General features: G+C 50.1%; 9 protein-coding genes across 9 annotated transcripts; 3 read left to right on the top strand and 6 right to left on the bottom strand.

Annotated features, from left to right (window-relative positions):
* Positions 1 to 285: 285 nt before the first annotated feature.
* On the bottom strand, positions 286 to 4,258 carry ncr1 (sphingolipid transporter NCR1; the record flags this gene model as incomplete). Its single annotated transcript, XM_057108496.1, has 4 exons — positions 286 to 389; positions 460 to 3,321; positions 3,356 to 3,902; positions 3,986 to 4,258. 4 exons carry the CDS (start codon positions 4,256 to 4,258, stop codon positions 286 to 288), a joined length of 3,786 nt encoding a protein of 1,261 aa, XP_056953597.1.
* An 843-nt stretch (positions 4,259 to 5,101) lies between these two features.
* Positions 5,102 to 6,094, bottom strand: N7533_011845 (tudor domain-containing protein; the record flags this gene model as incomplete). The annotated part of the gene is made up of 3 exons (XM_057108495.1): positions 5,102 to 5,190; positions 5,261 to 5,978; positions 6,044 to 6,094. The coding sequence occupies 3 exons, from the start codon at positions 6,092 to 6,094 to the stop codon at positions 5,102 to 5,104; spliced, it is 858 nt and encodes a 285-aa protein (XP_056953596.1).
* Positions 6,095 to 7,590: 1,496 nt separating this feature from the next.
* Positions 7,591 to 9,478, top strand: yap1 (putative bZIP transcription factor AP-1/Yap1; the record flags this gene model as incomplete). Its single annotated transcript, XM_057108494.1, has 3 exons — positions 7,591 to 8,037; positions 8,099 to 9,264; positions 9,328 to 9,478. 3 exons carry the CDS (start codon positions 7,591 to 7,593, stop codon positions 9,476 to 9,478), a joined length of 1,764 nt encoding a protein of 587 aa, XP_056953595.1.
* Positions 9,479 to 10,942: 1,464 nt separating this feature from the next.
* Positions 10,943 to 13,393, bottom strand: N7533_011843 (uncharacterized protein; the record flags this gene model as incomplete). Its single annotated transcript, XM_057108493.1, has 4 exons — positions 10,943 to 12,737; positions 12,902 to 13,002; positions 13,053 to 13,235; positions 13,385 to 13,393. The coding sequence occupies 4 exons, from the start codon at positions 13,391 to 13,393 to the stop codon at positions 10,943 to 10,945; spliced, it is 2,088 nt and encodes a 695-aa protein (XP_056953594.1).
* A 1,762-nt stretch (positions 13,394 to 15,155) lies between these two features.
* On the bottom strand, positions 15,156 to 17,336 carry N7533_011842 (putative glutaminase; the record flags this gene model as incomplete). The annotated part of the gene is made up of 1 exon (XM_057108492.1): positions 15,156 to 17,336. One exon carries the CDS (start codon positions 17,334 to 17,336, stop codon positions 15,156 to 15,158), a length of 2,181 nt encoding a protein of 726 aa, XP_056953593.1.
* A 743-nt stretch (positions 17,337 to 18,079) lies between these two features.
* On the bottom strand, positions 18,080 to 19,212 carry N7533_011841 (putative NAD binding Rossmann fold oxidoreductase; the record flags this gene model as incomplete). Its single annotated transcript, XM_057108491.1, has 3 exons — positions 18,080 to 18,820; positions 18,885 to 19,131; positions 19,160 to 19,212. The coding sequence occupies 3 exons, from the start codon at positions 19,210 to 19,212 to the stop codon at positions 18,080 to 18,082; spliced, it is 1,041 nt and encodes a 346-aa protein (XP_056953592.1).
* A 519-nt stretch (positions 19,213 to 19,731) lies between these two features.
* Positions 19,732 to 21,862, top strand: N7533_011840 (uncharacterized protein; the record flags this gene model as incomplete). Its single annotated transcript, XM_057108490.1, has 9 exons — positions 19,732 to 19,772; positions 19,836 to 19,849; positions 19,915 to 19,929; positions 19,993 to 20,136; positions 20,200 to 20,543; positions 20,605 to 20,866; positions 20,928 to 21,496; positions 21,555 to 21,654; positions 21,723 to 21,862. The coding sequence occupies 9 exons, from the start codon at positions 19,732 to 19,734 to the stop codon at positions 21,860 to 21,862; spliced, it is 1,629 nt and encodes a 542-aa protein (XP_056953591.1).
* A 238-nt stretch (positions 21,863 to 22,100) lies between these two features.
* N7533_011839 (fungal specific transcription factor domain-containing protein) lies at positions 22,101 to 24,167 on the bottom strand (the record flags this gene model as incomplete). Its single annotated transcript, XM_057108489.1, has 6 exons — positions 22,101 to 22,624; positions 22,688 to 22,868; positions 22,921 to 23,096; positions 23,151 to 23,424; positions 23,481 to 24,028; positions 24,077 to 24,167. The coding sequence occupies 6 exons, from the start codon at positions 24,165 to 24,167 to the stop codon at positions 22,101 to 22,103; spliced, it is 1,794 nt and encodes a 597-aa protein (XP_056953590.1).
* A 1,904-nt stretch (positions 24,168 to 26,071) lies between these two features.
* N7533_011838 (uncharacterized protein) lies at positions 26,072 to 27,237 on the top strand (the record flags this gene model as incomplete). Its single annotated transcript, XM_057108488.1, has 3 exons — positions 26,072 to 26,439; positions 26,488 to 26,803; positions 26,890 to 27,237. 3 exons carry the CDS (start codon positions 26,072 to 26,074, stop codon positions 27,235 to 27,237), a joined length of 1,032 nt encoding a protein of 343 aa, XP_056953589.1.
* Between the last annotated feature and the right edge of the window lie 108 nt (positions 27,238 to 27,345).

The raw sequence follows: 27,345 nt of genomic DNA, 5'->3' as shown, positions 1-27,345 counted from the left end.
AATCGGGTGGTGGCATCGTACCCGGAAGAAAACACGTTCTGATAATACCGAGATTGATTCAATGATATACCACGAAATGACCAATTCATATACGATGGCCACATCTGTAGACAAAGCAATGATGTAGATAAAATATCCCTAAAACTCCTCCATCTGTTCTGTGTAACTCCCAAAGCCCAAAGCTAGAAGGGTCTCAGCCTGCAAGTTGACCGGACCTAACAACCACGGTAATAACTATGAAACAGAGAGCGGAAGACAAAATGCAAGACACCAAGAAGGTTCAGTTCAGTATTCGTCAGATTCATATTCGTCATCGACCCGCAATGACCGATAGCCCCGAGAGGCAAGATTGGCTTCCAATCCACCATCAGACGCAGGATCAGAATACCCTGGAGAAGAAACCGTTAGCAAAGATACAGTAGAAATGGGGCCCGCTGTGCGATGATGTCATGTACATACCTCCACCACCAAAGTAGCTAAGAGCTACCGGCAGGAAGATCAGGGCGTGGGTGGCAGCAAAGATAACTAGTGCCAGCCACACCCGGAAGTAGTAGATCTCAAAGATCTTGCTCCGTGTGAACGCAAGAACACAGACTCCTAGCAACTTCGTCACGGTGATACCACTGAAGACACTGCCCCCGACATTGACCAGGGCTGTCCAGGCACGCGCATCCTTACCGCGGAACTGGGTGGGAGCCTTCTCCAAAAGAGTCGACGAGGGGAACATAAAGGCACGGGCAATGTGAGCACAGAACTCGACACTGATACCCACGCAGATCACCAAATTCACCAGTGAGACCGCATTGAGCGAGACACCAGCAATAGCCATAGTCCCGATGATATCGACCACCGTCATGACCACCGTCGTCGTGACAACTGCACCGGTAGCAATGGATCCCAGAATGGCCGAGGTCAGGACAAAAATGATAGCTACCGCTGAGCCGAGTAGCGTGCCTGTCAATTGTACGATGGAAACGTACTGGTCGAAGAAAATATAGAACTTGGAGTAAGGGAAGACGTCGATGTTGTGTTCGCGCGAGATATCGTCTGCGATTCGGCGGGCAGCGATATAAGCATGGATGAAGTCTTCCTGGCTACGCAGAGCAGTATGGCTGGTACGGTAATGGCTGGCACTGATCGTGGTGCGTTCCTCGTCGATCACCACCGCGTTGCTATAGGGTGCCTTGCCGCCGAGCGGACAATTGGCAGTGGTGTCAGCTTCAATCCACTTCTCGGCATAGTGGATGAATTCGGACCCAGTCGGCATCCCGTGTAGAGTGATGTTCCATGGAGGATCACGACCGTCGAAGCAAATCTTGCCATCCTCCTGGCAGCAATCCTGCTGGGGGTTGAGCCAGTAGAAAAAGTCATCGAGCCAACTGGCGGCAGATCCAGAGAGGTAAGAGACATTAGAACGCTTGGATTCCTGCTCCAGTATAAATGGCAGGGAGTACTCATCGCAATTGGTGAAGCGTCCACACAATTGCTTTTGATGGGATCGCTCGGTCACATTTACATCACGGGTGATAAAGTAGACAGGGGGCCCAGTGCGGAAGTAATCATAGAGGTCGTTGAAGTACGGGATCAGGTAAGAATCACTGGGAATGGCAATTCGCTGGTCCAGCCCCAGTGGCACCTCAGGGATCAAAGCAATTCCCGCCGTCAAAACACCCAAAAAGGTGATCACAACAGCTGCTTTTACTCGGCGATCCAAGATGAAAGGCGCATAGACACGGCGAATAAAGCTCTGGAGGGTGCTCTCAGCCTCCTCGTCGTCATATATCTGATCTTCGGGTAGGCCAAATGAGGTCGCTTTGCGCACAGTGAGGCAAGGGAAGCAGTCTGCGCGAAGGCTCTCGACTCGTCTCTGATTAAGTGAGAGGACCGAGATAAACATGGTCACCTGCAAAATAGCATTGATGAAGACAGCGCCGGCGGCGTACGCAGCAAAGTTCTTCACGGCGGGCATTCCCACAAAGACACCCAGGGCAAAAGCCACCGTCTCAGTCAACGCAGAAAGGAAGACACTTGGCCCGATTCTTCCCACAGCGCGTGCCACGCGCTCATCAATTTCTTCGTCGGGGTAGCTGAAGTTCACACGCTCAAATTCATGGACAATCAGGAAGATATTGTCAACACCAACTGCGAGCACCAGGAAGGGAATCACTTCTGCAATGATCAGAGTCGCTCGTACGCCCGCGGCTGAGAACAAGCCCACGGAGGCAGAGACGGACATCAACACGATCAAGATACCAGCAATACCCAGTGTGAACTTGGACTGGACCAGCGCATTTGCGGGATTGTGCAGAAGGGATCGCCATGTGACAGTGACAGATCCCAGGGCGAGAGATGCATACAAGAACATGATCACGTAGCTGATGACCACAATCTTTGCATCGGTGTTGGTAGACTTGTTCAACTCCTGCTCCAGACTGATTTCGGTATTGAATGAGACACGCAGTCCCCTTTCGACGGCTTCTTCCTGGACGACATCAAAAACACGCCTGAAGCTATTCTCCCAGTCAATCGCCTTCTTCTCGCCCTCGCTCCCTTGGTCGTGGTTATTAACTACCCAGGTGACGATCAACGCCTTAGCATCCAGCGCGTTTTCGCTTTCATCGTACCCGCCCAAGATCATCTCCGGCTTCAGGGGCTGTGAGAAGTCTGGCAGACAGCTCACATCGCCAGGCGATTCTGTACAATGGCTTAGACGATCCTCCCAAGTATTCGGATCGAGGTTGAACACCGAGCCGCCAAAATAGCCAGTCAGTGATTGCACCACACAAGCATCCCCGGTGGGTTTGAAGCAGATATCATCCAAGTTCAGGCCAAGGTCGAGTGAGATCATCCTCCGCACGCGAGACTCGACATCAAACCACCAGACGAGCGTATCATAAGTCAGTACTGGGCCAGTTTCGTTGACTAAAAATGCCTGTTCGGCTCGGTAGAATGGGCCAAAGTTCTCGTCAAAGTAGGCTTTCTCTTGTGCTGCAGCCGACGACGGGCTCACCCACAGACGGACTGGGTCAGTCTCAACCGCGAACCGTAACCAGCCTAAGCTAAGCAGGACCACAAAAATAAAGCTCGAAGCAATGGTGATGGCCGGGAACCGTGCTGAGGCTCCACCAATGCGGTGGAAGAAGGCTGACAGTAGTGAATTCGGTTTATACACCCCTTGCGGTTGTTCCATGTATCCACCACGGTGAACAACTTCCCCCTCGTCCTCATCATCGCTAGGGGCCGGATCTTGAAGTAGGCGAACACGTTCAGGTTTGCGGAAACGGCGCTCCTTGAAAGTGACGTAGCTTGCGAGACTCATGACTAGTAGCAGGAAGGCGGAGTATATGATGATCACGGCGAAAGACAGGCACGGCAACAGTCCAACATGGCAGCTCTTTTTCGGTGGACACGGCAGGTAACTCAGGGCAAACATCTGGGCAATCGACGCAAGAGCAACGATATGCCTTGTCGGGGTCATTGCAGGCCTTTGGCTGAATCGACAAGGGCCTCATGCCCTGCTCGTCATTGCGTGGTTCCGTACGAAAGTTGATCTGGAATGGACTGCCAAGAAATTTCTTATCGCCCAGGAACTTCAAGAACTGCTCGTACGTATTCGCACCGCCGCCAATAAAATCGATCGCTTTGCCGCCAGAGGCACCATTCTTCACGTTCTTGCAGCTATCGAAGAAGCCGCTTTGGTATTCCTCGGACCAGACGTTATCGATCTCAGTGACGAGTGTTTTTCCCGAGCTACTCTCTTCCGTTTGCGTGACATTGACGAATAGTGATTGGTCGGGCGAGCAGGTGAATGTGCAAAAGATGTTGAAGAAGTTATCTCGGCAGGCTGGACAGGAGGCAATGATGCCTTCCGCCAGTTTGAGGTTGGAAGACAGTGCATCAATCTACACGTAGTTGACTCTATTAGCATGGTCATAACAGAAGTAAAAGAGCCCGTAGCGTCCGAATATCACAAAGCTTTGCTTACCTGCTCTTCAAGACAACAGACTGGGCCGGATTCCCATTTCGGGCCACACAGGTTGACTAGCTTCTGCCGCGCGGAGTCCTCTAGATCCTTCGCCCGTCCATTATCGGGACATGGCAGCTCCCCACCAAATATCGACTGCTTCCCACACTGTCCCCGGATCGCACATCGGCCCTTCTCGTGGATCTTTGTCTCGCCTTGTGCTACGGCGAGCGTCGGCTGTAAAGCAAGGGAGGAGAGCCCGACGAGCGCGGCGACGAGACTCAATTGCCGCATGGCTGTGAGAGCGCGATGATGGCTTGGGCGAGTGTTTCCTCTCTCTTAGTGAGTTTTCAGATCTTCTTTTGTGTTATATCGAGTTGTTCAAGGTCGTTCAGAGTCGGTGGTCGACTATGCGCCAGTGGGGCATGCGCATGCGTGAGGAATGGTCGCGAGACCGTGTTGAGGGCGTGTTCGGCAGAGATAAGGTGTAAAAAGGAGAAATCCCAGGGTACAAGCAGAAGTTAGGAGATATCCAGACCTGCAACAAGGAAGACAAGGAAGACAAGGAAGGTTAGGTCGGAGCTAAGGAGACATGACATGACGTGGACGGGGGCCGAGGCGGAGACAAACCGGGAAAAGCGGGTCAACCCCGTTTTTCAAGTTGCTGTCTACCTTAAGGTACAGGGTTACCCAAGGGTAATAGTATAATATATGAGGTCCAGTCTATCTCTGTGCTACAATTTACACGTTATTACATCTCCACTTCTACTCATGGATTGGTTAATGGATTTCCATTCGATCTAGCCTTATGCCGCCTGATTTACGATATTTCCCATGAGCACTCAATAAATATTTGGATTAGATAGTCGAGCTTACTATGCTCCTAGCGGAGATTTATATGATTTCCAACAACAACAACTCCCAGACCGATTAGAGAAGTCGCTGAAGAACCGCAACGCGTACTTTTATGAACATAACGCCCGGGCACAAGAGATACATCCAACAAGAATGTCTGCATCGCCGATCCAGTTAGCGATCAGGACGCATTAAATAAAAGAAAAGGTCTGGAGAGAAAGGAAAATGATATCGTAAAAAGATTCAAACATAACCATGGACGCAGTTTTCAAAGAAAGGCGTCTAGTAGCCCTCATCCTCAGCCTGCTGATAGATGTGGCGCGTCCGCGTTGGGTCCTTGCGCATCGTCTGTCCAGACCCGGTGAATCCCACTATCAACCCCCCCGATTAGTTAGTATCAATCCACACACGGATACCAGCACGTAAATGAAAAGAGCTTACCTCGAGCGTTGACACCGTCGCCTGTGCGGAACATGCTATCCTTCTTGCCAAGCTTGCTCTTGCTTTTACCCTTGCTCTTGGCCGCAAAGTCCTTCCACTTATTCTTGCCCTCTTCCAGCTCGCGGGTGGCCTTGACCTTGCGCGGCACCTTTGCCGGCCGCGCATCACCCGCCTGGGGCGTTTCGTTGCGAGCCTGATTGGCCAGTGTTGGGTTGATATCGGCGGCGGCCGAGATCACGTTAGACGGCGCGGGTGAGGGAGACGCCGAACTGCCTGAAGGACCATCAGCCTTGCGTTTGCGATTGTCATTTCCCTGGACGGGTCGGATGTCCTTGGAAGTCAAATTCTCCACGGTCGCGTAGGACTTGAAGGAAACCAAGTAGACGGGATTGTTGGCGGAACCGGTGATGGAGGTGATGCGGGCGGGATAGAAAGAGCCGTCACCGGAGACCCAGCGGGCCAGAACATGCTCATTGACATTGAAGGAGGCGGGTTGTGGGGGTGCAGCCTCGTCTTTGTTATCTGCGGCTGGTTTTGAGGCATTGTCTCTTTTCCACGAGTCTCGAGAGGCGGGCTGGGCGGACTGGACGGGCGCGGCGGGCTTAAGCTCGGCGATGGCAGTTTCGGTGAGAGTTATAAGTTCTTCGAGTTCAGTTTGGAGACTCTGCAGTTCCGTGTTATCGGGTTCTACCTGCAAGCTGGACTGGACAGTTTCAAGCTAGATCGGGCAAGTTAGTTCTGGCTCTGGGAGGGTCGCGGCAAATTTTGGGCTGAGGAGTTTACCTGAAGCTTGAATTCTTTGACCTCAGCCTCCAGGGCTGCGACGTCGGACATTGTCTTGCGGGGGTGTGGATTCAAATTTGAGTCTGGATTAATGAGATTAAAGAAAAGGGGGAGCAGAAAGGTGGCCACGTTGAGTGAGGGAGTTTGATGGTTCCAGTTGATTTGATATGCGGAGGCCGTTGATATTCGCAAGTCACGTGATGACCCCGATCTTGCTTATCAGCCATCATCTACGGAGTACCCAGGGTAGCCTTTAAGGTAGGGGATTCTGCATATGAGAGGGTGTCTGGATATTAGTAGGCATTTGAATTTACTAGTATTGGATTACGAGGTACTAGTACTAGTACTAGTATTCTGGACACCTCGGTATCTATGCCCAAGTGGTCTATGGAGGGGCGCTCTGACATCTGATCTTGTTTAGCGCCTTTCCATGGAAAGATTGATCCTTGGCTAGATAGGGTCATGGTCGGGGTACCGTACTGTATACTACAGTAGGTGAGTGCCAGTGGCCTGATTGCATGACACGGGCAGTAAGCCTGAGATCGACCGGGTGCATGCGAGGTCGGAGCATATTCTAGCCGGGGGCCGAGTGGAAACGTCATCTTGCCACGAGTGGGTCCAGAGTAGTAGATTAATAGTGCTCAGGTGTACAAGGATAATACTAGTACTAGAAATTATTCTATGGATTATAATGATATAGAGCAAGCTTAGGATAGTAGTACTGAGTATTTAGTAACTTCCAAGGTTCAAGTTGAACTATTGAGCATCCGGTAACGGAGATATCGGATTTATTGTACTATATATAACAGTGAACAGCGGTGAGGCTCTCAGGACAGTACCTCTAGAAGTAGTAGTACACCTGCGCAGTAGTATACTAACTTGAACTCGTACTAATACTTAAGTAGTAGACTAGACTATAACTACTAGTATAACTATAATTATTACAATACTACCTAGGTATAGGCACTAGAATAACTATATACTATAGTCTGACTCACAGAACTAGATCGAAGCCTCTTCAGACTGATTTCTAAGCACTCCAGGCATTCCCCGCTACCCTGGACCACTCCCCCACTCTGATTGGCTGCCGATCACCTGCCTGCACCAAACCTGGGAATTGCCCCCCCCCCGATGGCATCCCATTGCGTCCATTGGATTGATACCACTCCCTCCACTGCCTCAATGTCTTGTTCTCTTCTTTAGTCCCGGCCCCCGTTTCACTTACCATCCCGACGGAAGATACGAGACCCAGTCCGTTTGTGGTCTAGTCACCCTTAGCCGTCTTAGCCTCAGGCCCCGCTACGATCTCATCTCTTTTTTCCCCCTCTCCGTTCAATCATCCCTCTAGGCTCCGGCTTCGTTCTGTGCATCACGGCTTTGTAGCCTTGCCACTCTACTGTGAATCTCCTTCTGGGCCGCCCCAGAACCCTTGCTATCGGCAACCCCCCCATATCATTGTGTGTGGGCGAAACGCCCAGTCGACCGCCTCGTTTCGGATCATTCCAGAGATTCCGATCTTTCGACCCCCTCTCAGAGTGTCTTCAATCATGAGTGACTACGACAACCTCTACCAGGCCGGGATGTACCTATCCCCTGGCCAGCAAGATCTCCTTCTCGCTGCTCTATCCTCCAACAACCCATCCCAAAAGAACCCCAACCATACCCCGCAGATCAAGCCAGACCACAGCCCCGATCAATCCTCGAATGGTGGCCTGAGTGGGCCCCCATCGGGTGGCTTGGAGAATTCCCAGTTCAATGGTTTGGACTTCGGGGAAAATGAGAGTCCCTTCCTCGACTTCAATCCTGACGTCGACTTCGAGTTTCCTGGCTCCGGAGACTTGATCGGGGATTTACCCGATGGCGAGTATGAACTCGGCGAGAAGCGGAAGTCAATGGATGGGAACTCGGATGGCGAGGAGGAGACGGGCAAGAAGCGACGGGAAAGTGAGGCGAAGAAACCAGGTCGCAAGCCGTTGACGTCGGAACCCACGACGGTATGCCCATTCTGACCACTCGCAGCCCAGGAACGAAGTCAGTCTCTAACCCATTTCACAGAAGCGTAAGGCTCAGAACCGTGCCGCTCAGAGAGCGTTCAGAGAGCGCAAGGAGAAGCATCTTAAGGACCTGGAAACCAAAGTGGACGAGCTACAGAAGAACTCGGACACGGCTACCCAGGAGAACGGCCTGCTTCGAGCCCAGGTGGAGCGCCTCCAGGTGGAGTTGCGTGAGTACAGGAAGCGTCTCTCGTGGATGACGAGTGGCAGCGGCCGCTCAGCCATCAGTGCCATTCCCAGCGCTCACTCCAAGGGAGCCTACGGACTCCAGAACAACGAATTCTTGTTCGACTTCCCTAAGTTTGGTGACCTCCCTGGCTCCCATCTGTTTAATGGCCAGGGAAACAAGAGCGACCAATCGAAGGCCAAGCCGAGGGATAATGTGCCTCGTGCTCCTGGTGTATTGAGTCGTCAAAATGGGAATAGCCCGGCCAGCTCTAGCAATTCGAAAGCGAGCACCCCCACGGCCGGTCCCAGTTCCAAGCCAAGTCCTTGGTCGAATGGGACTCCGGGCAGCAACGCTTCCGTCAAAACCCCTTATAATAACTTGAAGCCTTACAATGCCCCGACTCACGACACATCGACCTCGGATTCGCCGTCTTCCTCATCTGACTCGCATCAGAGCCAGTTGCTTTCATCAAATGGCACATCCCCCAAGCCCAGCGTGAATTCCCCACCAGACAACAAGTCTCATGAGTCCGGTGCGAATACTTGCAGTATTCACGGATCGATCAATGGCGAACAATCTTTCTGCGCCCAACTTGGGATGGCCTGCGGCAATATCAACAACCCCATCCCCGCGGCTCAAAAGGGCAAGTCGAACAGCATTTCGAGCAATCAGCCAGCCTCTACCGATGACTACGGGTTAGACTGGTTGAGTCAACAGAACGGGGGTCAATTCGACCCAGTACTGTTTGGAGACTGGCGAGAGCCTCAGGACGCCGTACTCTCCCAGGACTTTGGTTCTTTCTTCAACGATGCTTTCCCTCTCCCCGACCTGGGCAGCCCATCCCACAACCTGACAGAGGCAACAACACAGCCAACGCCGAAGCCGCAGCCACAGCCACAGCCGAAGAAGGACCTGGTGTCTCAAATTGACCACAAGCTCGAGGAAGAGGTTGTTCCAGGCGAGGACCAGGATAAGATGCTATCTTGCAATAAGATTTGGTATGTCAAACCCCTCTTCGAACATCCAACTGCCAACCAATTACTAACCAACTCCTCTTGCAGGGATCGTCTACAATCCATGGAGAGATTCCGTAATGGCGAGATTGACGTTGATAACCTGTGCTCAGAGCTGCGCACCAAGGCCCGCTGCTCTGAAGGTGGTGTCGTCGTGAACCAGAGTGATGTCGACGATATCATGGGTCGCGCGAAGTAATCAAACGCCCCGACCCAGCTTGGGATGTAGACCGTTTACTCCACGATCACACCCAGACCCTTCACTTCACGAATCACGGAACCCGCCTCACGTCCAATCAGCTGTACACGTTACCAATCATACCCAACATCGAATTGTCATTTGAAAATATTAGGCGTCACACATACAACTCAGGAAATCCTTCAAAACGGGAGGAAACATCGGCCACATGCACCGCATTTCACCTCACTATCGTCTACTTTGAAATTGAATGCATAGCGGCGCACTAATGGCCCGCTGCCTTCGGAGGCATTTTGAATTCGTTCTATTGATTTTCAGATCTTTCTTTCTCTGCCTTTCTTCTTCTTCGTCTTCTTGCTGTTTTGTCTTCGACCGCTCTTGTTGATGTTGATATTTCGATCATTTCTTTCCTTCTGCCCGGCGAACGGAGACCCGGTTCTCATTTTCCTGCGATGCAATCTCGCAGAATGCCGGCGCACTTTTATCTTATCACCGGAGGAAAATATGGTTGGCGAATGGAAAGGAATGGCCAGGCCAGGCCTGGAACGGATAGGAACCGGAATAGGTAGTTTGATACTTGCAAGCTTCCTTTTGTGCTGTAACCATGTAAACAAATCTGAGCACTTTGAACGAATTTATTTTTCCAATTTCTTTTGGCGCATTAGTACTGCGAAGTAGCAACATTGATTCTATCAATTAGGTAGCATCGTTTCAATTTGGCTTGCATCTGTCCCTAGACTAGACCAGTTAAGAACCTACAGCTTAGATCGCTACATCGAGTTACCAGTAGGAGATACTCCGACCTAATCTAGATTCAATTGAAACTACAACCAGTAGAATTACATTACTCATTACAAAACCAAGAACCGAAGCTGTAAGGGTATCGATGTTTGTCTCTTCCAGGGGAGGGAAAAGGAATTAAAGTACAAAGAAACAACCGGGAAAAAGGGAAGAGAACAACGACAGGGATGGTAGTTATTTTTTTTCGAATTGGGGATTTTTTTCCTTTTCTCTTTCTGTCTCTGTCTTTCACTCATAGTAGCATGCGTGTTGGAATCACGTACACTCTGCCAGAAGCTCGCCAGACTTGTTCTCTGCCGAGTTTCAACGTGCTTCATAAAGAAACCCCCGGATCTTACATTGCTCCTGTCTCTTTCCCATTTGGAGCGAAGCAGAGAGTCAAAGTAATAGACCAGGGATAATTGTAAAGCACACCATTTGCTAAACGCTGTGAAGGGTGGGGTGTGGGTAGGGGAGGAGGGAATTTGAAAATGGGTTTCACGAGTAAATAAGAGACACAAAGGAATTAGAATAAGTCGCAAAGAAAAGAAGAAGAAGAAGATGGGTGGAAGGAACATGGTGTCAACGTGAGAGGCGTAGGAAAACAGCTGTAATCGATGGGTTTGTCGATCACTCGAAGGGTAAAACGCGCGCGGAGAATGGAAAGAAACTCTGGTTCGAAATTCAAGCGTCACCAGAGGGGGCAGGCTTGTCACCCGAAGGAGCCGACGCAGGAGAGTCGTTCGGTCCACCAGTCTTGAGACCACCGCGGCCGCCGCGGCCTCCACGGCCACGACCCCGGTCACCACGACCGCGGCCAGTGAATCCACCCCGACGAGCACCCTCGCTGTCACTAGCAGACTGGTATCCACGCGAGCCGGCGTTGGATCCACCACGGCCACTTCCTTGCCAGGGACCGGCGTTGCCCTGACCACGGCTGCGGTCCTCGAAGAACTTGAAGTTGGGCTTGCGAGGCTGACCGCTGGTTGTAGGGCCAGACTTCTTGTGTTCAATGGGTTGACGGTCCAAGGCGGCCTTGGCATCTTCCACAGTAGGGAATGTGACAACGTGATTGAACTTGCCATATTTCTCAATCTTGAGGAGCTTGGCTTGATCCTCCTCTGGGAGAAGGTCGCGGACGGCTTGCTCGTTGTCGACGTTGGAAACGAAAAGGCCGTTGCTGGGCTTCTTCTCGCCGCGAGGAGCGGGGGATTCGCTCGTCTTCTCTGACTGGGCGGTTCCGTTGGTATCGGCGTTGACCTTCTCCTCACCGGCGGACTGGGTGGAGGTTGCGGGAGGCTGGGGGCTGGCGGCCTTGGGGATCACGGGAATGGGGGAAGCACGGGCAGGCTGACCCTTGGCCTGACCGGATGCAGGGGCGCCACGAGCCGGAGGAGCCTGACTGAACTGAGGTGTTGAAGCAGTAGGGCGACCACCAGCACCGGTAGGCGCGGGAGAAGCAGTGGTAGCAGGCAGCCCGCTGGCGACGGGAGCACCAGCAGGGGCGGGCTTGCCGGTACGGTGAGCGAAGTTGAAACCTTGAGCCCGCATTTCCGTAGCGATGCGTCCTGCCTCGATCTCTAGAACCAGGTATCCGAAGGCGGCGTCAGCCAAGTTGAAGTTCCACATGTTCTTGAAGGCGCTCTCATCCACTTGACCAGCAGCATTTCCGGCGGCAACGGGGCCACCGAAGGGGTTGCCGCCATTGGCGATGGAGGGCATCTTCTGCACCACGTCCAGCGCATTTTCGAGGAGGGTCTTTTGGGCCTCATTTGAGTTTATGGCTGACTCAACCTCTCCGCGGACAGTCTCCCAAACATCATTGAATGAAGCTTTGGAGGCAGCGAGCTTGCCTCTGTAGTGGTCCAGCGAGGGGTTGACGGAGAACTCATTGTAGGAAGATCCGTAGCGGAAGTGCAGACCAGCGGAGACGGAGAAGTCTGCCTTGAGAGTGACCGAGAGTTGGTTCAGCATGCCCTCGCGGGCCGGAGAGGCGTGTGTGACGAAAACGCGGGTCTCGGAAGGATCATAAACTCGGTTCGCGGTATCGATCAATTCTCCCATCTGCAACAGGGTGGTCCACATGGTACCCTGTCCACCAGCAATTGTTGTCTTCCCTTCACCGTTATCAAATAGCTTGTGCATCACTACTGCACCACCCAGACCCAGGAGGCGCAGCTTCACGCCGCCAATGTCCAACAGTCGCGAGTTTGCCTCATCGATGATGTGCAACTTGTCAACCTTGTACTCGCCAGAGCGGAACTTCTCCAACACGCGCACATCTTCGCAAGCACCCCAAACAGTGTAAACAGGAACGTCGAGAGTGATGCGCTTGTCGAGAAGCATAGAAAGCTCGGAGAGGGGTAGCTGGTCGGGGGTGAACCGTTGCTTAATGGATTGTTGGGGAGGGACTTGTGCGATCGTCCTCTTGACATTTTCAGGCAGGAGGGGAGAATATTGGGCAACGTGCTTAAGTGTCCTAGAGGTGGCGAACGGCGAATGTTAGCAGGGTTGTTCCCCGAAAATGTTTTGGTGCCCGGCGGGCTGACGCGAGCGTAGATCCTCCTCCCTGGCCAGGCAGGTCATCGGGCAGCAACCAAAAGAGCCCTGGCTAAAGAGCAAAAGTCGCGAGATCCAACTCACTTGTCTGCAATGCGCTCCAGGGAAGTATCGTCGTAGAAACCAAAGTCACCCGTGTGGATGATGTGGTCTGCGCGAGCCTGCTTCGCCAGTTCATTTAGGGACTTCAAGTTTCCTACCGATCATGCCCAATTAGCTCAAATCCGAATCAAACCGTAGTCCTATCATCCATATCAACCATACCTCGCACATCTGCAATGCACAGGATCCGAGTTGGTCCACTCTGAATTACTCTGCCATTGTTGGGGAGAAGCGGCGTGGCTCCGGGCGCCGGACCCGATGGTGTCGCACCGTTGGAGATGGGATATCCTTGGGGACCGAAGTTGTGAGGACGGGGCTAAAGACGAAAGGAAACAGAAGTGAAGATTAGCACGAGATTACTTTTGAACTAAATCGCGCCTGGAATGCTCGCCAGTCGGACACGGATGCACTGGACTCCGCCATCGAAGGGGGGGGGAGCGCCGCTGGGAGCACGGGGGCACTTACAGAAGCCATGAGTGTCGGAGAGAAAGAAGAGATTATGGCGTGAATGACAGAATAAAAGGAAGGGAAAAAAGCAAAGGGGGAGATGAGAGGGGGGTGGGAGGTTGAAGGGCAAAGAAGATTCACGCATTGAAGCACGGCTGCTCTCGTCGTCGATTAGGTAAGCCCCCTGGCGATGACTTCAATATACTCTGTACGTACTTCACATACTTCACATACACTTCACACCTGCTAGTCAGTTTGTGAAATACTGTTCAAAATGTATTATGGATATTATATATACAGTTAGTGAGCTACAGTAGGTCTATAACCTCCTAGTTGTGTCACTGTAATGATACGGACAGATCAACTACTAGTACTAGTATCATGTTTACATCGAGTTTATATCGAGTTTACATCATGTTTAAACAAAAGTTTGAGCATGAAATATCAATATTTAATAGAATGCAGGTTATAGCTAGGTCCTAGCCATCTCCCGTCAAGTCTTAAAAATTTACCTGGTACAAAGCGTCCCGGAGACAGCGATGCGTGGACTCTGATCCATGGCCCCATTCTACGTCTCGATCGCTAAGTAATACTGCTTCAACCTCCACGACAGGATCGTGGACCATTTGGCCATTAGCAACAACGCTAGTTATGATTCCTAGGGTCATCATCCTCGGTATATTAGAGCTCCCACGCGGACGATGAGGTCCTGCGATTGTTGATATATCGCCATGGAACATTCGCAGGTTACGACAGCTGGTGTCATGAATAAGATCAATCTCTTGCCACCAGTCGTAGCCTGGAAGACGAAAGGCAGTTTGATCTTGTGGATAGCTCTAGTCAGATATTGGCCCACCTAGGGAAGCTCACTGGGACAAAAAACTACGGATACAAAACTACTCGAGTAGTATACATACCAGATTAAGACTAGTACGACGGCCATCTCCTCGATCATAAGCATCGCTATTCTGCCTTGAGGAACTGGTCCTTGGACCTAGTAGCATGAGTAGCATGAGTAGGATGAGTAGTATAAGTAGAATACTATGTTAATGAAACGAGAACGTACTTCAACCCAAAAGTCCTTATAGCCATCGTTTTTCCGATTAATTGCTTCAAATCCATCCCAGTCAAATGGTCGGGGCTGGCAGAGCTGAACTCCTTTCGACCAGTATGTAAAAAGTCCGTTCCAATCTAGTGTTTGTGACCTGTATGCGTTCAAGATAGCTTGAACATTAGACAATTGCTCATACGGATGCGGAGGGACTGTAATCAGAAGACCTTCTAGTACTCGCACTTGAGTCCATATTGTGAGACTGGATGAATCAGGTGAAGTTCATGAGGACTGGAAAAAGGACACAACAAGCCAAGAAATTAGAGCAACTCATGAGTTAATAGAAGAAGAAGTATGAGTAGCCGGTGCTGAAAGGAAATAAAGAGTGCTGAGAATCTTCTGGATACTCCAAGTTACCTTCTTTGGGCTCCCTGATGCTGTCTATCGTGTCATTCGTATCTGCTTCCTGGCTCGAGTCAATGAAATCGTGACTTCGCCTAACAACCATCATTTTCTTTCAACTCTCTTCAAAGATATCTCGCACCAAAGCCGCCCTCATCGTGTCAATTTCCGAGTACTAGTAATTAGTATATCAGTGAGGCCCTTTGTTGAAGAAGACGCGGACTAGTCGAAATGGCAGAAAGAAAGATGGCTACGCTCCAGGTGGATGAAGGAAGTGACATCAATTAGAATATTATTTCAAAAGCACTGGCTATATACAGAATCTGATTTGCGCGATCAAAGCTCAGGCCCATGAGGTACGAAGCGGGACTTGTCCCCCTTCCTATGCTTCACGTGGGTAGACTTATCAGCAGACAAAGACTGAACGGATGCCGGGCCCTTCAAAGCCAAGAGCGCAAAATGCCCGCCAACCGTCGGACGTGCGCGACATAAAATCGGGATCCCTGGCTCATTTCCATGGGAGGACGTAGAAACATAACGATCGGAGAATGGCCAGTTATGTTTCCCGTTCGTCATGAAAGCCCACAGGTCATCGACTAACTCGTCCCGCGTGTTCTTCTCGAACGTGGCAGCAAGCCACATGTTCCAATCTGACTTGGCCCAGTCCTGTCGGTTATCTAGGGGAACCCCGTACTCGCCTCGAACGGAAGCGTAGAACTTGCTGTTCGCCCGAAGGGCATCGGCGGAGAAAGTGTTTAGTCCAAGCAGGACGTCCGGGAATAGGTTGTATGGGGTCTTCCATGACTCGGGTTGATCGGGATATTGCAGTGTGAAATGCTTTTTCTCTTCATCTGTGCCAAGTCCCCCCTCAAAGAAGATATTTGCGTGTTCCTCGCCGATGCGCGAGTATCGGTCGATACCACTGAGTTCACCAAATGCTTTGATACCAACCGCTGCCTTGATCGCAAGGTTTGTCTCGTTGGCGAGAGGGCCGGCGGCATCATTGGAGGAAAGCTGGGTTGCGATGTCGATACTGTTGTCGACCAAGTAGTCGGCGTATTTCTGGAAGATTTCCATATACTGATCTGTCCATTCGGAATCTCCAGTAGCGCGGGAATATGCAAGAGCAAGAATCAGTAAATTGCCAGATTCCTCTATCGGCATTGGCTCGGCTTTTTGATCGTCATGGCCGATGGCATGCGGGTAGTGGGAGCCGAGGTCATGAATGGTATATGGAAGATGCCAACGGCCGGCGTCGAGGTATCGCATCACAGGTTCCAGCATCAGGCGAATCCAATCAGGATCCAAGACCCAGTAGATAGGGAATGCGGGCATGATCACATCGATGGTATTGACGTTCCCGTCGCTGGAAAGCTCCTTGATGAATGCCAAAACACCGTCAGTGTCAAGGGAGTCACCTGGAATTGTCAAATCTGTCCCACCATACGCCTGGCGGGTGGATAGAGCAACGATATCAGCGTATTTGGGACCGGCTGCAGCAGTTGCAAAAGCTGTCAATTCTTCGTCCAGCTCCAATGACTCTCTGAGTGCGTCTCCGTAATCATCCAGGAAGAACGAGAGAGCTTGATGCGTAGTAGGATATTCTGCGCGGTAATACCCGGTGTATTCTTCTCCAAGATAGTTGATAGCTGCTTCTCGTTCGTAGCCTACAACAAAATTGACGGATTCCTGGCCGTAGACGGTCCCTAAATCATGGGCCAAGGCGGCGACACTTCCATAGGACCAAGCAAATTCTTGCCCGGAAAGATCGCCCTCCCGTGCGAATTGAGCTCGGACAGACTTGGGATCTCCAGTCAGAGAGGAGAGGCTGCTAGATTCAGATGGGCGCGAAGCGAGAATAGCTTTACCCCAGAGCGCCATATCACTAGCCTCGGCATACTTGGCTGCATCTTCCACCGAGAGCGAATGAATGAGAAGACCGTCGTCATGCTCTTCATAATCCAGGACGGAGCGATCCTCGCGTCCAGTCCATCTCCCATCGATATCCGAATAGACTTGGATATTATTACCGAAATAAGACCCGGAGACCTTGACCGTCAGGTAACTGAAAGGAAGGGACTGTCGCAAATAGTTCGAGGGGGTGACGGGAGAGAAAAAGTCGAGGGTCAGTCTCACGGAGCCCGCCGTGAGATCGAAAATAGAGTGAGTTGAGGTGAACTCGGCACGACGCACTGTGGCAGGTAGTATTTCATCCTCGTCGAGGTCGGGAACGCCCATGACGCTATATGCCTGGCCATCGACACGCACAATCACGGACCAGCCGAGTTCCTGACCTGCCCAGAATTGTGGTTCCGAATAGGGCATTTGTTGCACGCGATCACTCGGCATCCATGCCGACAGATAAGGGTTACGCACCGCCAGCGGATACGAAGGAGGGAGCACAGGGAGATGTCTGACGGTTCCCTGTTGGTGACCTTGATCACCTTTGTTGAACAGGGATAGAACGGAGGCACACAGGGAGCCCAGTCCCAGTGGAGCTTGGAGATCGAGTCGCATGATGTGTAGTAGAAGGGTCGACCTGGCGCACCGGGCGCATTGATCGACAGAACAATGAAAGGAAAACCGGTGCTATAGAAGGTATTGCAGGAACTTGAAGGAGAGACGAGGAGGAAGTCGAATATGAAACGAGAATCTCAGCTCGGGCTAAGAAGCGAAACGGCGGGCTTTTGCCCCCCTGTTGACATTGTTGGCCCTGGGGTCCGCTGATCGTCTTGCATTGTCGTCATCGAGAGGAGAAGCCCATTCTTTGCCGATCGAAATGGTCTGGGCGGTTATTCTAGCCTCTAAATAGCGAGAGGCCGGGGGTTGGTGGATCCTCCAGGATCCTCAGGGACCAACGAGATGGCGAATAGGCCGTTCCTGCGACGCTGTGGCGGGGCTCCACGTAAGACGGGGGCGCGTAGGTAGTGAGTATGCATACAGTATGGGATCTCTTTGCTTGAGTCTTTTCACTTGAGTCTGTTTGTCAGTACATACGTAGGTAGCATGTACAAACACCCTCAGCTCTAGTTGATTCTGCCAATCCCCTGACGTTTGTGTTCCTCCGCATATATGCCCAGGTGTCCGTACTGTGGTATGTGTTATTTACAAACGCAGATACTCAGTGTCTATCAATAGTATAGTGTACTGCAGGACCAGAAATACTGTACATTATTGATTCTGAATAAGATATTGAACAACCCTTGGAAACTTTCATTGTACTAGTAATTCTACTCTCATAAATTCATAGTAATTCCTTTTTATAGCTTAGACTCTTCAATGCGGCGACCGATCTCGTCGAAGTGAATCTGCTTGCCACTCCGCAGGGCTTCTTGAAGATAGGATCCAATCTCAACCGCCTTGACAGCATTGCTCAACTTCATTGGCAGGGGTGTGTTATCGAGGCAAGCGGCAGTGAACTCATTAGCCTCATTCGTGAACGCAGGACCGAAGCGGCCAATGAAGTTAGGCGGGACCTCGCGAGTAATGCCACCGGAGTGATAATAGTTGACAAAGTTCTTCTGGGGATTGCCGTTGACGGTGAGTTTGCCCTCGGTTCCAATGATCTCTGTGGTGTCCTCCTGACCGTGAGCCATCATGCGGGTGCAGTAGTAGTATGCGATCTTGCCATTCTGGAACTCGACGATGCCAACCGCGTTATCGTAATCCTTGTGCTTCTTCAGCTCGGGCTGGACGGCCGTGATACCGTGGGCGGAGATGCTCTTGGGGATGGAATCATCGCCGAAAAACCAGAGGGTCAGATCGATATCGTGGACAGACATGTCGACAAAGACACCGCCAGACCAGGCGGCATATTCCACATAGAATCCGGAGGGGTCGAACTTGTCGGCAGTTTGACTGCGGATAATGGAAGGGCGACCGATGAGACCTTGCTCGGTCTTCGCGAAGGCGTCGCGGTAGGACTCGTCGAAGCGCCGTGAGAATCCACACATCACCTTCAGGTGAGGCTTCTTCTTGGCGGCCTCAAGCACGGAGCGGCACTATGGAATGGTTAGTACAAAATGAAAAGGTGAATTGAGGGCGATGAGGGAGGGAGCGACGAACCACTTCCACATCAACAGAGAGGGGCTTCTCGCACAGGACGTGCAGGTCCTTCTCGATCGCCTTGATGGCTTCTTCGGCGTGGACTGAAGTAGCAGTTCCAATAGCAACCGCCTGGAGACCGGGGTGCTTCAGCATTTCATCATAGTCGGTGTACAGAGTCACTCCATGAGGCTCAAGGTTGACTCGACCCCAAGCAATCTCGTTCTGGTCGGGGGTAAACGCAGCGACAAGTTCAGCGCGGGGGGGTCTTTTGGAGGAAGTTGATAGCGTGCAACTTTCCGACACGGCCAAGTCCGGCCATGCCAACTTGTAGTTTTTGAACGCCCATTGTGTGTGAAGTATGTGAGAGGAAGTAGAAGATGGATGTTGCTATGCTTTCTTTCTGAGAGAATCAGTGAATCTGGGGTCCTACTGTGGGTTTAAATAATCCATGATGGAGTTCAGTTAGGCCCATTGCAAAGACAGGTCTTCTCATCTCTCAATATTGTGGGAAAGTCTTCCCATTGATTCCATTCGCACTCCATCTGCATATCCTTATGCCCGGCATTGTGAGATGGGATATCAAGTGGAAAGACTTACCTTGTCCATCCGAACGAGTCACTTCGCCCACCACCCGCCCGTAATCCAGTCTAGTCAGGTGTGCTCCTGGCCAGTCCATAATTTCCTAGGAAATCCGTGCTTGGCTATGAGTGGGCTGCTTGTGCAGTGCTCTGATTGATCAGTTGCTGATTGTGGGGAACGTAGGGGGTTCCCCCGCACTGCGGAGAGATTTGCCCTAACACTCCAGGGAAATTCTCTCCGCATATCCACCCCTCAGCACTCACTCCCTGAGTACCCCCATAGCCAAATGGATTCGCGGCCACGGAGGAGTCGTCTTGTGGCGGGCTGGTAAGTACAGTATCACATTTCCCCGTGGATTCATCATATACTAACTAATCACCGATTGTCCAGTCAACGATGCCGGGGTAAGTCTAAACGGGCAAGAGATGGACCCAAACTTCATTAACATAAACGTGGCTGCGTTTTCTAGTTCGTCATTTGAAGTGTACGTCTTGTGGCTGAAACATCACTTCAAGTTCTTTGTATTCATACTGATTGGACATTCTAGGTGATATTCGTGCAGAGAGCTGTCGGCACTGTCAACGTGTCGGCGTCGAGTGCAACCGATCATCGGTGCGGTTTCGTGAGGGGCTGGCCTTGCCAAGTATCGCCTTTTCAGAGCAACCGAGTTGGCCTCGAATTAATGGAAATGGTACCTTGAACTCATTGAATATCAATTGAAACATACACAATCTCAATGTTAATTCTCTGACAGTTCGCTTTCATGATGAAACTTCTGAGATCACAAGTCTATACGTGGAAGTCACAGAAGACCCCGAGCCACAGTGGGCCCACAATCAAGAATATGATTCTCAAGAAAGGCTGCATCGTGAAAAAGTCATTCATACTCCCGAAGAACGCCAAATCAATCTGCAGCACGCTGCCAACCTTCGATCGCCCTCGGTACCCAATGCCGTGGCAGAAAATCCCTCTCCTGCGAGCCTATCAATTATCTCGTCGTCATCATCTCGAACCAGATCTAGCTACACTACTCTCCATACATTTACCGAAAGAGAGGCTATTTTGATCCGAAATTTTGTTGAAAACATGGCTCTTTGGGTGTGTTTGCTAATGGAGCTATTGGTGCTTGATATGTTCCAGAAGCTGACGGATATCATAGGCCGATATTACCGATCCAAAGCGCCATTTTGAAACAGAAGTACCCGCAAGAGCGCTCAAAGACTCGGTTCTTCGCCATGCGGTTTTAGCTTTCTCTTCACGGCATTTAAATCGAAGAAATACGGAAGACGCGCCGGAGGCACTGCAATACCATAACGATTGCGTCAAGTTACTGATCCCTGCAATGTCCGAGCCAGAGCAACATATCACCGAAGATATTCTGGCTTCCGTGGCGATCTTGCGACAACACGAAGAAATGGATGGTAAGCAGTTCCGAGTCTAATACCCATCTGCACATGAACCCAGCAACTAAATTTTCTCTAGGGGAGGATAACCAATTCCATCTAACAGGAACTACTCGCATTCTCAACACGGTCTCAACATTTGGTTCATCTGGTGGTCTGGGCGAAGCTGCGGCTTGGCTATGCTTGCGTCAGGACATTTACGTCGCACTAACGACCCAGCAACCACTGCGAACCGACCTGCAAAACTTCCTGGATTCTGATGTTTTTGTGAGAGATGATGACTTTGCGTGGTCCAGTAGAATGGTTTTTCTACTAGCGAAGGCTCTGCAAGGTGTCTTCACAAACAATGCAAATTCAAAATCCATTGACGAGGAGGTTCGTGAGTGGTATGCGACGAAGCCACATACCTTTGAGCCAATCCGAGTAGTTCCACGTGGATCGGAAATAAGCAATCGATTCCCAGCCATTTGGATGTTGCTGCCCGTGCATGGTGAGAATGTTCTCTCGTCTATTCTCTGTTACATTACTGACGCCGGTGCAGTTGTTGGCCTGCAATACTATCATATGACCAAGATTGTTCTTGCACTTTCTCAAAGCTCCACCGCATCTTCTACATATGAGACGATTCGACAATCCCGAATAATTGAGGTGAGTCCTGGATTTTATCATCGAGTGACCCGTTGCTAAAAGGTTCGCCTTTCAATAGAAAAATATTCAACACCATTTACTCCATGTCTTGGGTCTTGCAGAATCCAATTCGAAAGCTGAAAACACGCTCTTTACTGCACGCCACAGTCTGGTTGCATGTAAGTGTACTCATAATTAATCATCCGGGCAGATTCACGATATAATGGGATCTTGACTGATTATCTAGGGGGCTGGGCTTTGAGGAGTCGTGGAGATCAAAAGGCGGCAGAGTCCTTATTACGGGGTATGCACGAAAGAACGGGATGGAATATGGACACATTGATTGTGTCGCTGCGGCAGCAGTGGCGTGATGAAAATGAGCATTGAGGATATCCCGATAAGAAGATACCATGACCTAACGGTACCAGCAACTCTTCATCGTCGAAGTTGAGTTTGTAAATTAACATCTAGACATCTAGACCCAGCGTAAAACGCCATGCTGTACTAGTACTCTCTACTTCGCCTTGATCTATATCCTCTATCCTGAAAATAGGTCATCATGATGGTTTTCATAATTGCAAGATATACCGAATCAACTTCGGATGACAGTGTAATCAGGCCCAGCTCACATACTACTCTCATTGCTCCCGTCATCCAAAATACCATATGGCATACCCGTATCACCGATCTGATCCACGATGCCAAAGAATTCAGCGGAGGAAATTCCGATACTGTCAAGAAACTCCACACTAGGCACCTGCATGTTAGTAATTTCAGGAGACTGTGGGTACCCAGGGGTCGTAGGAAGAGTCAATATCCCCGATTCATCGATATGTTCTTGCCACTGTTGCACCGGATTGACCAGGCTCATAGGCCCCTCGGGGCCATACGGAGTGCACAGGGTCAGAGGTTGAAGCCCACAGGATTCCGCCCGCAAAGAGAGCTCCTGGAATAAGGATTCGAGGTAAACGAGCTCATCCCTGCGCACCTCTGCTACGCGGTTTCCGTTGGAGATCATGCCATTTAGAATTCCATGCGCTTTTTCGCTCAGTGCCTTTCCGTCGAATTCTTGAGGGAAGAGAGCGTTGGCCATTGCGAGATGTATGGCTGCGCCGTATGTAAATTCTAGATCGTAGAGGAGAAAGACCTCTGATGTTTTATTTATCAATTTCTGTTTAATTCATGTACTTTCAAGTTCCAGAGATGGCTCACCCAGCAGACTGTCACTGTTAGACAATATTTGTAGCGATTTAGTGGCCGATTTAATTCCTATGCAGATGAGAGTTTTGGTAAGATAGAGAAAGCGCTGCCAGTCTTCCTTTTCGGTGTCAAGATTCTCGAGTCTCTCTTTCAGGGCCGAGAGGAGGAGCGGGCGCGTCGCCACAATTACACACTTGAGAAATTATTAGCCAGGTCAAGCAAGCCAGTTCAATGATCTAACTTACTTGGTGATAAAGCAAAGTGGTGTGCCTTGTACCTCTTGGCAGTGTATCGACAGAGTTTCGAAACCTGACATGAATAATCTTTTCGACTTCCTGGGCATGTCCTGCCAGAGTCCTAAGAATAGACCTTGTTGTATCCAGAAATGCGTTGAGTTGTGTCTTCTCCGTCTTGTAAACAGCTATGAATAGAAATATTAGAAGTGACAACGATAATAAATCTGGCCGGGACATACTTTGTAAGATGAATGACAGCAGTTGCGATAATCTTGCCTGAAGACTCAGCGCAACGTCCCGGTGAGACAATGTGGCCGGTGGATCCATCGAAACTGAGATATCACTATCTTGAGTAGTCATTGGAAGGCCACCAGAGCAGGAGAAATGTCGATCCATAATATACAAAGTCCACCAAAGGTTCCGACATCTGGAAACCGTCTTCACTCCCAGTTGTTCCTCGGATAGTTGTGTATGTAGGCCTTCGAACTGAGCAATTCTTATTGCTTGACCGAGCTGCACAAACGCGCCATCTTAGCTCCACCTATTGGACTGGATATTTTGGAGCTTACATAGATGTATGCTGACTCTCGCTTGTCAACCGAGTAAAGATATAATGCAGCCAAGGCTAACGCCTCAATCGCCATCAGGCTATCCTTCCACAGGGATGCATGGCACGGCATTAGCGACATAGCCCGGATAAAGAACTTTGACCCCGGTGGCTGATCCGAGTCCGTCCTTGATCGACATAAAAATGATGTACCAAAGGATATGACCAAAAGAAACTGGATAAACCAGAGACGATCTTCCCGGGCCATAGCAGCTGGCTCGCCGTTATAAAATTCTATCAATTTATGGGCGAACGAATCTTCATCAAAGAAACGATAGCTCTGACCAAGGTGAAACTTGACTGTATCAAATAAATAAGTGGCATAGTCGAGTGATGGCAGACCACTGATATCCGGTGCGTCTTTGGATGCACAAGAATCCCATTTGAGAGGATACACTTCCTTTTGTACCAGTGTGGGTGCATTGTGAGGGTATTGATTGTATAGCTTTTCTGACATTAGAATGGTTAAACGCGTCGTGAAAGACCACATCGATGATGGAGCAAGCCAGACTGTTTATTTGTCAGTGGGGCTCGATGGCGATTTCAGTTACCACTCACTCCAACTGCGCCTATTCCTCTGTGTGTTTTTGATCGTCGTCGATGGAAGACTGAAAGGACTCGTCCAGATATTAGGAGAATGGTCGGCCATGGTTATTGGTGAGCTTTCTCCGGTTTCTAGGTATGGCATAGTGCCCACTGCGAGAGGAATATTCTGAGCAGAGTCGGGGTTCGAGTGCAAAGGCGATCCAGAGTGCTCCGTTGTTGATGCATTTTGGCGACTTCGAGCGTGAGCTTCTAATTGTCGAAGATATCTTTTCGCATTTACGTTAACAGGCGGCCAATAAAGAGGGAGATCTGAGACTGGCATGCCTTTCTGATACGACAACTTTATTAACCCCTTCCGTGAACTCGCAATGGATTGATCGACGCTGACAATTTGTGCAAGGCTCTTGTCCGGAGCATTTGATCTTGCTTTGACGGCATGCTACGCATCTGCGAACCAATAAGCTTCTACAGGTAAATGTATTTGGGAATAATAACACACGCGTTGGCTGTTCTCCTTTTCTTTCGAGTAGGTGGTGGTGTATTCATAGTACCTAGATATCTGCTTATATTCGTACTCCAGATCACGACGCGTCATGGGGTTGTGGGATCTAATATTGCTAACTACCCCGCACACATTACTTCTAACAGACCCCTCACCTTGTGGCACTAGCAAAGAGATAGTAGGGAAAATAAGTATCTTGAACCGGAGAACCTCCGATACTTTAAAATACCTAGGTATGCGCCAATTCCCCATTCATGGGTAGCAATATCGGCAACTAGAAGCTCATATTTTTTACAGCGTTAATGAGCTCATAGTGACAGTGTCGGATATTGGAATATCCCGATCAGATCAACTCATTTGCCTCAAACTAAATTGTGGGGGAAATGTCTACCGTCTAGTTCACGCGGTCGGTTATGGTGGGCCTCTCGGGAAGGGAACCCGAGGATGTAGATTTGCCTCGGGGATCTCTCACGATCAAATTGAAACTGAATCTGGCCTCCAGGTCATGGTCATGGCTATTCTGTGGCATGTACCCTATGGGCCCCATGTCTGAAATTCTAATACATTCTGTGATAAGTTCGACCTGTTTTGCTTAGGATATATGTATGACATGCTTGTGGCTGGAGTCGGTGTAGACGCCCTGATATAGCAGCTTCTCCGGTATGGAGGAACAGTGGGCAATGCATCGGTTACGATTGGAAAAAGAGTCCATTCTGGCATCGTAGCTCCAAATGGTCTAGGTGTCTTGGCCCTACCCGTTTGGGGGGAAGAGTGGTTAGGTTGATTAATGAAACGCTAGTAGCTGCCTTGAACCACCTTTTTGCTGTTTTTGTTTTTTTGTCCAGTTCAGAAGATCGATTCCAGGACTTAGCATTCATTTTGCCCTTACTTACTTTCTTTCTTTTTTCTTTTTTTTTTGCTGTTTGCTGTTTGCTGTTGCCTTCTGTACTTTAAAGTGAATTGTGTCTTCCACTGTATGTATACCATTGGAGTATGTTTGCTGCCCGCACTTTTCAACCAGATAGGAACCTTGGAAGTGGAGACAAACTCCATTGCTACCCTAAAGTATCAGAACAAGGTACCCTTGATCCTCAATTTTATTATCAAGCCAGCTCGTGCTTAATGGCCATTAGACCCATTGATGCATTCATATCCGACAATCCGAAGAACCCGATCGGACTGTCTCGGTGGACTCCCAGCGAGTGAGTATCCACCTTGGTATCATCCGAGGAGGCGCATCAGCGTAAAGCGTTTGTACTATGCTTTCGGCTTCCATTGCCGAGTCGGACAACGCAACGGAATTTGAGACCTCAACCTAATCCTTGAGCTGATCTGACTGGTATATTAATTATTCACCCATGGAGCATGTATATGCTGTACAAAAGCGGACAGTCGAACTACATCCCATCCCTCAACAACCTCGATCTATCTGGGTACTTCGAGTCGGCCCATAAGGAACAAGAACCTTGGAACTTGAAACCTCCTCCTTCACTTCATTGAACGAAATGTCTCCCGCTGCTCTGTATGCTCCTCCGGCACCGCCGACGGTGGTAGGCCCTTCCACTAAAAAAGCGACTCGCCCAACCAACAAGCTTCCCCAATTCCTGATCGACGAAGCAAAGATTGCAGAAAAAGATTCATTCGATGCAAGCAAGCATCTCAGCTACATCGCTCCCAGCAGCATATCTACCATGAAAGAAATTGGTCTGGAAGGGCAAGGAATTTCTCCCAACGCCGTGACCGCGCCGTTTCAACTCTTCACGGAGAATGCAATCAAGCAAATGAGAGCCGAAATCTTTAGCCAACCTGTTTTGGATAATTGCCAGTATACCTCTGAATTCGTGAAGAATACCATCCGGGGAATGGGGTCGGAGTAAGTATCATGTGCCTTGACTTTTGAGCTAAGTTGACTTCAGAATAGACGAGCACCGTTCACCTGCGACGCATGGAACTCCCCTGAAGTTCTTTCCATAATCTCCGAGGCTGCTGGTATTGAGCTCGTTCCCGCGATGGAATACGAGATTGCTGCTATTAATATCTCGGTCAACAACCAGACAGTGGATGTGGTGAAGGATAAAAACCCCAACGATGATGATCTCCCGGCATTTGCATGGCACAGGGACAGCTACCCATTTGTCTGTGTCACAATGCTGTCGGATTGTACTGGTATGATTGGAGGAGAGACTGCATTGAAGACTGCCTCCGGCGAGATTAGGAAAGTGCGCGGACCTGCCATGGTATGTTTACTATCCCCGTGCTTGTCCGATATCTTTTCGAGTTCAAGTTATGGATTCGAACCTAACAAGTTACTTAAAAACAATAGGGAACTGCTGTCGTCATGCAAGGAAGATATATTGAACATCAGGCGCTCAAGGCTTTTGGGGGTCGCGAGCGTATCAGCATGATCACATCCTTCCGTGCGAAGTCACCTCTTATTCGAGACGAGACGGTCCTCACTAGCGTCAGGCCCATCAGTGAGGTCTCTGAGCTTTATACTCAATTCAACATCTACAGAATGGAGATCCTTGAAGAGCGTTTGCGTGCCCGTCTCGCCCATGACCGAAGAAAAGAGCTGGCTAAGCGGCCATTGGATACTGCTGCTGCTAGGAAGTTCTTGACTGAGCAGAAGGAATTCCTGGAGGCAACTATCGCGGAGCTTCTTGACTACTAAGTAAATAAATAAGTAGTACCCAGATACTCTGAAAAAATGACTGTCGCACAGATTATTAAAGAGAGCTTCTTGGCGTTCAGTTTCCTCGCTACAATACCTAAATTTGTT

Source organism: Penicillium manginii, assembly GCF_028828005.1.
Source record: "Penicillium manginii strain IBT 31320 chromosome Unknown utg000009l:1.0-3297300.0:1.0-3298630.0, whole genome shotgun sequence".
Lineage (NCBI taxonomy): Eukaryota > Fungi > Ascomycota > Eurotiomycetes > Eurotiales > Aspergillaceae > Penicillium > Penicillium manginii.
Note: the sequence above shows the minus strand (reverse complement) of the source record. Positions and strands in the feature narration are given on the sequence as shown.